We start from the raw sequence: 10,524 nt of genomic DNA, 5'->3' as shown, positions 1-10,524 counted from the left end.
AATCAGCTTTGATTATTTCAACAAGTCGCAGTGAAACCAGGTGAGAACTGCACTAGGGAGCAAATCATCTCCAGGCACGTGTGACTGAGCGCTGAGGTGCTGCTGCAAAGATGTGTAGAAACTTGTCACATGAAACCTTCACCACTTCCCTCAGGCCTTCAGCACTCCCCCTCCTGCAAAAGCCACGGGCCACAAGATGGAGTGTGTCTTAGTGGGGGCACAACGTCCCAAGAAACCTCAGGTCTTTAGGTAAATGCTGTCTTGGAAAGACCTTCTGCAACCTGTCCTTGACGTGCTGCACCACAACTACGTGAGAACAACTAGGGATTAAGCTGGAGGCACCAACAGGTCCCTGCCAGCCACTGCACAGCTCTCAGATTTGTGGCTTTTCTCTGAACAAGCACAGAACAGCACAATTAAGACAAAGGACTTTAATTTTTAATACCCCATTGTAGCCTGGAGATCTTTGAAACGAAGGAAGCAACTGGAAAGCAAAAACCAGGACAAGTTTGAATATGTTCATCATTCTCCAAGAAAAAAACGTAACTCAGGGCTTTGCTTCTGGCTAGGGCTGATCCCACCAGCAAAGGTCTTTGTGCAAAACCAACATTTTCTCTCATTTTCAGTATGAGAGATGCTCACAGGTGGGAAGAGGTGACACCTGACAGCTCCTTCCTTGACAACGTGTGCTTTGTTAACTCAGAAAGTAGGGTTGGGTTAGAAGACACCTTCATTCTGAAAATAGTTCCAAGTGCAGGACCTGCCTTTGCCTCATTCTCAGTGATAATTTTAGACTTTTTGGTTCCTCCCTCCTCTCCTTAATGTTCCCTGTGCTTCAGCACAGCTCCTCTGGCTGATGCTCTGTTGCTTCTAGTAGGAGTTTGAGCAGAAGGTGGGAGTCTATTTCTAACTGATGTTGCTTGTTTTCTCTTTTGAAGCACATTCCTGTGGGATGGCTGATTATGAGGTGTTGATGGGTTTCCAACTGCAACACTGTTCATGGTGGGGCATTTCATTAATCCTTCTATTCTGTTCCACATTATGGTTGAGTCTTCTCCTCTTGAGGTTGAGAGACACCAAGAGTTAAAAGAAAAATCATCTCGTTGCTACCAGCAGAACATACTGCAGGATCTATAATCAGATCCATGTGGGTTTTGAACGTAAATTGCAAATATAGAAGGAGAACTGTGTGTGATGTGCACAGCAGAGGGACCAGCATGTTGGGCTTTGAGGGCTCTATTTCTAACCCTGCCTGCTCTCCAAATGCTGCAGGTTAATTTGAGGTGTTTCACGTCAAAACGACTTAAGATTTGCAGCAGTGAAAATACTGGAATATTACTGAAGTGGTTAGTGGTCACCCTGAAATGTTCTTTGGGAAAGACTTTACTGAAACAGGATGACCTGATCCATGGCCATACCCTTCTCCACTCCACCCTGCAACCCACTCAGCCTGCACTGACATGTCCTGGTGCTACTTCAAGAGCTACTTTGCTTCTCAGGGTCAAAGCAACTGGTGTGGGTATGCAGCTCCAGCCTGTCCTTCACAGCTCCAACTCAAGAGCAGCTCAAAAGCTTCAGTGATACTGAGCAGTCAGATCATGCTGCTTCAGGAAGGCTCCACATTGATGACCTGGATTTGTTGCCTGCTGCTGAGACAAACCCATCCTTGGGTGCTACCCAAGCACATATCCTCAGAAATGGAGAAACTCTGAGGGTGAAAGGAGCTCAGATTGTCTGGACCCCAGGAGACCAACTCACCAAGGTACACCCAGACCCCATCAGTGTCTATGCTTTGATCAGGAGGTTGGAGTAGATAAGCCCTATGGTCACTCCAGCTGCAACAAGCTGGACAATCAGCTGCTGCTCCACATGCAGCTGCATCAATCCTGTGTCTCCACAGCCTTCTAACCAAAGTGGCTTCTGTCATCCCCAAGTTCCAGCTCCACTGCTGGTCACCTCAAGCTCAGAGCACTTTCCTGTGGCTTGTGTCCAACCTTCCAAGCTCACAAGCTCAATTTCAGGAAAAGTTCTAAAAGTACCTGCTTATTGAAGCCTTTTGCTGCTCCTTAGATGGACCTAGCAACCTGTTGCTGACATTACCAACGTGCCTCACAGCAGCCATCAGCCTCCAAAAAAACCCATAACACACTGTAAAGCTGTGCCTGCATGTTGAAAGGAGACTGGAAAAGCCTCAGAGAGGTGAGGAGGGGAAATGAGAGAACTGGAAATGGTTTTGTTTGAAGTTCAACTGTCTGCCAGAGAGCTCCGGCATGGACAAGGCGAGTCCATCAAGCCCAGCCAAGGAGCAGTGACCAGGATCCTGGGCTGGAAAACAGGAATGTTCATTCTGCAGTTTTTCCATGAGGATGTAGTGCCAGGAGAACAACTCACCGTGCAATAACAAGGTCTTGGCAAATGCCCTAAACCAGTTGCTGTGTTTCTCAAAACACGACTCAAACAAAACCTGAGACAAGTTTCAGGTGTGGATGTGCCTGACTCCACCAGAGAGTGACATCAAGACAAGCCTCAGCCTCCAGCACCAGGGATCTCCAAAGGCACATTCTGCCTCTGGTTGTTTCCTTAGAGAAAAAACCAACTTTTATCTGGAGAAGGCATCATTAAATTGCTCCTCTACAGCACGTGTGTCTGTTCCACAGCCTGGCAACAAGACAAATGCTGTTTGATGGAGTCATTCTTTGCACCTCCAACTCTGATGGAGTTATTACAAGTGACTCAGATACTTTTCTGCTGGGTTTTGATATTAGTCTTGTCCCAGGGGAGAGATATTCCATCTGGAGTTGGCTGTGGTTTGCTGTCAGCAATTCCTGAACTTATGATGCAACCTGGCAGTGCCATCGGGATGAGATCAGGCTGGTATCACTAAGCCAGGCAGCCAGGGCTGCTCTGCACAAGATTAGACACAAGAGCAACAAGTATCAAAAACCAGACAAGGCATGATGCAGATTTTGAGAGCAGGTTGCTATTTTTAGGTGGAAACCAGCATTTCTCTTCAAATTTATCTACACTTTCTACTTACTTCTGGGAAAAAAAACCCCAAACATAATAAAGCCACGTGAGAGGGAATCTTGAGATCCATGGAAATCTGGCCTGCCTGGGACAGGACAGAAGACTGCTCAACTTGGTGGTTGGCTTGTTTTTGTTTGTTTTCCCATCTTATCTACCACCAATTCTAATGGAATAAATGGGTGTTCCCTTGAGATGGCTCCTCATCCCAAATCTCCATTCCCAGCTATCCCAGTAATTCAGAAACCCTCTCAAAAGGAGAAAGTCCCAGATGTGAGTGTGGGTGCAGCTCTTGCAATTGTTGAAAGAAGAGGTGTGGGAAGTGGAAAAGAGAGATGGAAAGGGCTCCTGTGGAAGAGTCTTCAAGGCATCAGACTGGCTGGGACCAGCAGAGCTGCCCAGGACACAAGAAAAGGGAAAAGAAGAGCTGGACTTTGCCAGGGAGGAGAGTTTGGTGCTCAGCTCTCCAACCAGAGGGCTGAGGAGCAGCAAGCAGGATGGTGTGACCTGTGAAGGCAGAGACCCAGGCACAGGTTGAGCTGGACACCAGCTCCAAAATGCCTGTGGCTTTGTACCAGGCTTTGCCAGACTCATCTGGACAACCTGAGACTCTGTGAACTTAAGGAGTGGATCTGTAATATCTGACATCTCCCATGCAGTCACAGCACTGGGAGACATCTCAGGGGCTTTTGATCTAACTCTGAAGGCATCTGGATCACCATTACAAGATTGTCCTCAGGCCCCCAAGAGCAGGGAACATTCTGGGTGAGCTGTCTCTGGTGGGGTCACCACCATGAGCCGTGTCCTCAGCAGGAGCAAAGCCCTGTCCTGTCACCAACGTGCAGTCATTTCATTTGATTCATTCCATCTCAAATTTCCTTTTCCTCCCATGACACCCTAGAGGCACTTCTAAATTGCTTATTTGGGTATGTTGCCCTGATTTCTGCTAAGAAGGGCACAGTGCCCTTGCTACCCAGGTATGTGCAGGAGCCAAGTCCTTCCCTCACACCTCACGAGTGGCCCAGAGCAGCCCGGCCCAGCTCCTTGCTGGCACCACTCATCCCTCCATCTCCAACCTTTAAAGCTCAGGGGCAAGACCTTCTGCTCCACTCCATTCATCACAAGGCTCTAATAAGGCTACATTTTCAAATGTACAGCATCCAAATCAGCTCAAGCAATAACCCAGCTTCCCCCTCCCTGCCCTTCTAACCAGAAAGGACCCGCCAGAGCACCAAGCCAGGCACCAGCCACTGTCTGTACCCTTGGATCATGTCATTTTTAAACAGAGCTGACAAGATCAAAATCAGTGCTGTTACCCAGACAGGAACATTACCTTCCTTGGTGCAACAACTTGACAGGAACATTACCAGTGATGCAAGTAGATGAGTGAGTTGAGTACAAACGACAGTGGAAAATATTGACGAGGTCACTGGAGCTAAAACCCAACGACTCCAAGTTTGAATCTCTCAAGAGATGGAGATGATCATGCACTGGGTGTCTGGGGAGTGGGTGGGGTCAGTGGCTGCTTTCATTTTGGTGGGAATGAGGAAATCAGGGCTTCTGTCTTGCACCCACCAATACAAAAATACAACATTTACCTGGTTTAATTACCAGGTGTTAAATAATGAGATGCTTCCTGGAAATCCACAGATAATTTAAAAGTCATGATGTAACTGGGAAGGGGAGAGAGAAACAGGGAGATGCTTTGGATAAATATGCCCAATAATGAGGGAGAAAGAGCAGAATCTTGTGTCCATCTCAATCAACGTGAGATGTTTCAGGGAAACTAGTGCCTGGCTGTCAGAGATGCTGCCAACACACTCTGGACAGTGCCAGGAGCCCCAGAGGTTCAGGATTTACAAAACTCAAACTTCTCTGTTTGACTTAAGCTGAGTGTGAGCACCTGCAAAAACCACCTGAGATCCAACCAGAGGAACAATGCCAGGAGCAGGGATGCATCAGGTGATGGGGAGCCCAGAAATACAAACACAAACATGCAAGAAGAATCCACAGCAGCTCCAGCAATCACCTGTCTCTCCCCAGAGGCTGTCAAAGCTGTTGATTTGTGCTCTCTCCACCTCCTCTTCATCTTTTTCTGGCAGATCGAGCAGGTAGGAGACAATCTGAAACAAAATGACATGTCAGCTCACCAGCGTGGATGTGTTGGATATAAACTGCTGACATCTCAATGCCAGCTGCTCTGGGTACACCCAGGAGAAGGAACAGGCTCTGCCTGGCACTCTGAGCTCAGGAAAATGTTCTTTTAGAGGCCAAGCCCTGAACTTGCTGTCCTGTACAAGCAAAAAAACCCAAACTCCGAGTGTCTTGATATGATTGCACATGATGAGCCTTTGTAGCAGCAGCTCCTCATCACTGTGTCTGTCCTGCTGCAGGTGACCCAGCGTGGGCAGGGGATGTGCCTCCATCTGCAGCTCCAGCTGCTGTCACCAGTGAGGAAACCCACTGAGTCCATCAGAAACCTCACTGTGTCCACTGGAAACCCCACTGAGTCCATCAGAAACCCCAGGGTCCACTGGCACTGACCCCCACTGGGCAGGCTGCAATGAGTATGATCATACCCTTTTACTGCTGGGGAAACTGAGGCACGGGCAGGTGATGCACTGGAGCAGTTATAATAATTAGCCTTTTCATTAGCTTAAGCTCCAGCCAAGATGAAGTTACTTCCAGAAACTATTAGCTCCTTTCTAGCAAATACTGTTCTTAAGCGGGCTGTTCAAGACTTCCACTGAGTCTTTCTTCCAGCTGTGGATGCTTGAAACCCCAGAGAAGCAAATTAACTTCTTTAAAGGGTAGATTAAAGGACTTAATTGACTGAGAAGTGGCAGAAAATTTCAGTGTTTGGATCACATGATGTGAGAAAGCAAGAGGCTAAGAAGAAAATGGAGATTTTCCTTTAGTGACTAAAGGATGAAAATGCTTTTCTCATTCTAGCAGAAACAATGATCTGCTGGGGTCTGAGCTCCAACCAGCATGTTCTGGGTACCTGGGGGGAGCCCTGCCTGCTCTGCTGCCTGCCCCTGCCTGTGGGGACAGATACCAGCATGGGGGGAGAAGAGATGCCCAGAGAAGCTGTGGCTGCCCCATCCCTGGCAGTGTTGAAGGGCAGGTTGGATGGGGCTTGGAGCAACCTGGGCTGGTGGGAGGTGTCCCTGCCCATGCAGGGAGTGGGACTGGATGATCTTTAAGGTCCCTTCCAACCCAAACCAGTCTGGGATTCTACAACAGGAGGAGGCTCTCCAGCTCTTCATTCCCCAGTCCAAAGCTATGTGGTCTCCCACTCCCCTGCCAGTGCTGGAGGAGCAGTGTAAGCAACACACTGTTTATCCACCCTTGCTTAAAGGTTTATCCCAAAAACTTAAAAGACTCATTCAATGTCCTCTCTTGGAGACCTGCCCAGACCACAGAGCCTGCCAAGGGATCCATGAACCCCACTGCTGGGATGGGAAAGGGAGGAAGAGTAGGACAGAGGTACTGACTCCACCTGCAAGACCCTCTGTGGCCACTGTTTTGGCTGGGGAACAGCCCCCCGCGGTGGCAGCGATGCCCAGTAGGTCCTACCTCAGTGTAGCCCATGCTGGCTGCAGCAATCAGAGCCTGCTGGATGGCATGGCTCTTCTTGAACACTCCCTGCTGCTGCCCAGCCATGGTCCAGTCACATTGGATCAAGAACTTCACCACCTCCAAGTGTCCTCTGAGCGCGGCGTGAACCAGAGCGCACTGACCGTTTTTGTCCAGATGATCCACCTTTGAACAGAGGTGACAGAATGAGTCAAATTATGGGCAAAACGTCTTCAGTTCTTCAGAGTTTCCAGCCCCAGTTTCACAATAATGCCACATGTGGAATTGTGGAAGCCCCACACCTGGAAGTGTTGAAGGGCAGGTTGGATGGGGCTTGGAGCAGCCTGGGCTGCTGGGAGGTGTCCCTGCCCATGCAGGGGGTTGGATCTACATGATCTTTGAGGTCCCTTCCAACCCAAACTATTCTATGATTCTATATGCATTTTTCTGGTGAAGCAGCCCTCCCACCACCAGAAGACAACCATTCCCAAAGCTCTGCCCCAGGCTCACCTTCTTGCCCACAGGTGGTTGCTTTGGGAAAGTTACCATGAGTTTGTAGGTTTCTTCCATCTTCTTCACACTCAAAGGCTCCAAAAGCATTTTTCCCTTTGCATCCCCAAGTCCAGCAATTGTGTTTTCCTTTAAGTCACACACACTGACACCACCTCCCTGACCCAAGGCCACAGAAGGACAACCAGCTTGTCTTCCAGGTGCTATTTCTTTCAGAGAGGCCTCAGCCTGAACCCAAGGCAGGCAGAAGTCAACAGGAAAGAGAGATGGTGTTTGGCAGCCCTGCAGGAACTTATTTGCTGGACTTTTCAGGCCAGGGCATGGATTCCACCGAATACTGGGATTTCTGGGTCCTATCCCAGTAACTTGGAGAAAAGAGGAGAGACAGCTCTGTGACCTTCCTCCTGTGGCTTAACCCTGTCAGTGCTCCACAGCATTTTATGTCTCATTTCTTATATTGTAAGTATGAGAAATTATGGTATTAATATATTATGCTAATATTCAGAATGCTATTAATATATTATGCCAATATTTTAGAACTATTTCTCATCATTCAGATTAATAATATATTCATATTTCTCCTTTCTCAGTTTCTGCAGCAATCAGTGTTGCAGTTTTCTATGCCAGAACGAAATATCTCAGCCTTCCAACTAAACCCAGCTGGTTTTGGGGTATTTCCTCAATAAAATTAGGGATGCTCAAGGAAAGCCAAGACTGGCAGGACTTCTGCATTGCACTGAGGAGCCCAAAATATTCCTGTTCTCCAAGATGGAATGCTGATTCTTACCAGTGAGGGTCAGGGAGTCACCAGCTGTCTCAAAATATCCCCCCAAAAGCAGAATTCTGTTTTTCCTTCATCCTGTCCTCACATTATTACAGACAACAGATCTAAACAGATCCCTCCAGCCATCCTGACTTTCATACCAAAACTACACAAACCCATATTTTGCTTTTTGAACTCAAGCTAAACATACAGAGAAACCACAAATTGTTTCCAGGAGGCTCCACTTCAAAAATCAGCACCATTTTCTTCTTCAACAAAATATTTAAACTTGCCTCATTATATGCAATTAAAACTCCAAACACTCACCACAAAGCTAAACAAAGGGTATTTTTCTAGGACAAGCCTGATAGAAGTTTTGGGAAAATGTGTCTCAAGGAGATATTTAAAGAACACTCCATGATGCAAAAGCAACGTTGCCATGTTAACCTCATGAGGTTCAAGGACTTTCCTGAAGCTGAGGAGGGACTTTCTATAAGGGCAGGGAGTGATAGGATGAGGGGTAATGGCTTTAAACTGGAAGAGGGGAGATTTAGGTTGGACATGAGGAGGGAATTCTTTGGTGTGAGGGTGGTGAGAGCCTGGCCCAGGTTGCCCAGGGAAGCTGTGGCTGCCCCATCCCTGGCAGTGTTGAAGGGCAGGTTGGATGGGGCTTGGAGCAGCCTGGACTGGTGGGAGGTGTCCCTGCCCATGCAGGGGGTTGCATCTAGATAACCTTTAAGGTCCCTTCCAACTCAAACCCACCTGTGGGGCCCACCTGCACGGAGGGATTAGGCAGCTCCCTCCTCAGACCTGAATTCTGGGGAGCCCAAAACTGGATCCAGTTCTCCAGCTGTGGCCTCACCAGGGCAGAGCAGAGGGGGAGGATGACTTCCCTTGACCTCCTGGCCACACTCGTCCTTATGCACCCCAGGATCCCACGTTGGACTTGATGATCTTAAGGGTCTTTTCCAACCTAAATGGGTGTGTGGTTCTAAGAACTTTGAGCCCTGCCTGCAGTTTGTGCCCTGCCCTGCAGGAACATGGGGTCACTCAAAACAGCTTCCAGAGAAACATGGTGACTTTACCTTGGCTCGTTTCTTGCACAGCAGCACAACAATACTCAGAAATCCAGCAGCAGCTGCGTAGCCCAGGGGGGTGAGGCCACTTTCTGATGCAGCATCAACATTGGCCCCAAACTCCAAGAGCAAAGCCACCATCTCTGTGTAGCCCAGGTGGGACTGGACGCAGAGGATGGGCGCGTTGTTCAGAACTTCGGTCCGATAATTCACGTTTGCGCCTCCCAAAATCAGCAGCCGACTGACCTGCTCGGGGCAAGGAGAGCTCCTGTCAGCCCAGCCTTATGAAGAGACACCAGCTTATTTTCAGGGCAACACAAGAATTGAAAGCAGGGCCACCTTTGTGTTTTTTCTGAGCAAAGGACAGAAAACAATAAAAACACTTTGCCTAATAAACGGCCCCGTTTTAGGTACTTTTTGCCCCCATGGGAAGGAGCTGGAGCAAACGCTCTTGCAGATGATGGACATTTTGACATCTCTATCAATCCTTGTTGCTGTGGAGATGAAGTCCCTTCAGCTAACATGTCCATCCTTACCAATGCTAACAGGCACCTGGGGCCTCAACTGGCACATACCATTGGAGTTGGTGCCTGCCCAAGGCAGAGCCCTTCACGGGGCTGTCAAATCCCAACAGCAGTTGTCACACCCTCCTCTTTGTGGAGAAGAGGCACAACTGAAACATTTTGCACTGGTGCAAATTCACTCTTCACCTGCTGCCATTAAAAGGAGATCCCAGGTCAAGATAGAAGAGTTGAGGGATCATCCCAGATAGTAAAAAAACCCCACTGCCACAGCAGGCAGCTCCAGCTCTGGGTACTGTGCACTCCTGGAACTTCTCATGGGAACTCTCAACCACCCCAGCTCTGAACCACTCCAGCTCTTCTCCTCCAGTACCTTTATGTTTGGGGTGTAGAGATTTCTCAGAGATGCCAAAGCCATTGAAAGACCTTCAGTGCTGTAGGAGATCCAAAGCCCTTGCAGGATGGAGGAAGATACCCCAACTTTTTTACTCAGCCCCTATAAAAGAGAAGATGACTTAGATGCAAACTTACAGATACACTCAGTTACACTGGGCAGATCCTCCTGGGTCTCTGGACTCTCGGGAGTTTCAAACAAGTAGCAGCTCCACACAAAATAATGTGACAATTTACCACATCTGACCTTTGCAGTGAATTAAGAAGCTTGTAGGAAACAACTTGCAAAGGCACTGCAGCCACCTCCAGAGTCTAGGAAAGGCAGGAATGAACGGTGAGCAACCTGAAGCCATTCAACACCCCCAGGAACTGTCACACAAGCAGCACAACGTGCTGCCTTTTTCTTTTTTAATAAAGTACACATTATTTTGGCAGAACTGATTCACAAAGTGACCTTATTACTCAGATAATTAAGCCAGATGACAGGAGCTGCTCACAGTACAGTAACTTAAGGAAGTCTCAACCACAGCGTGGAAGACCATTCCTGTACCTCGTACCAGACCGTTCCCAACCCTTCTGCCTGGTGTTCATGATCAGGCCACACATACAAGGTCTGTCATTTGCCAGCATCACCAAGTGGCAGAGCACAGAGCTGTTC

The 10,524-nt window shown here is 48.4% G+C and overlaps 1 protein-coding gene across 1 annotated transcript in view; it reads right to left on the bottom strand.

Moving 5' to 3' along the window:
• The window catches only part of TANC2 (tetratricopeptide repeat, ankyrin repeat and coiled-coil containing 2), a 192,334-nt gene that overhangs the window by 15,524 nt on the left and 166,286 nt on the right, over positions 1-10,524 (bottom strand). The window contains exons 15-18 of the mRNA XM_009999327.1: positions 9,847-9,969; positions 8,962-9,198; positions 6,604-6,789; positions 5,054-5,147 (exon numbers count right to left, since the gene is read on the bottom strand). Of these exons, the coding sequence (XP_009997629.1) occupies positions 5,054-5,147; positions 6,604-6,789; positions 8,962-9,198; positions 9,847-9,969 (640 nt within the window). The remainder of the gene's footprint in view (positions 1-5,053; positions 5,148-6,603; positions 6,790-8,961; positions 9,199-9,846; positions 9,970-10,524) is intronic.

The sequence above is a fragment of the Chaetura pelagica genome, unplaced genomic scaffold (genome assembly GCF_000747805.2).
Source record: "Chaetura pelagica isolate M959 unplaced genomic scaffold, ChaPel_1.0 scaffold625, whole genome shotgun sequence".
In the NCBI taxonomy this organism is placed as follows: Eukaryota; Metazoa; Chordata; class Aves; order Apodiformes; family Apodidae; genus Chaetura; species Chaetura pelagica.
This window is presented reverse-complemented; position numbering and strand designations above follow the sequence as displayed.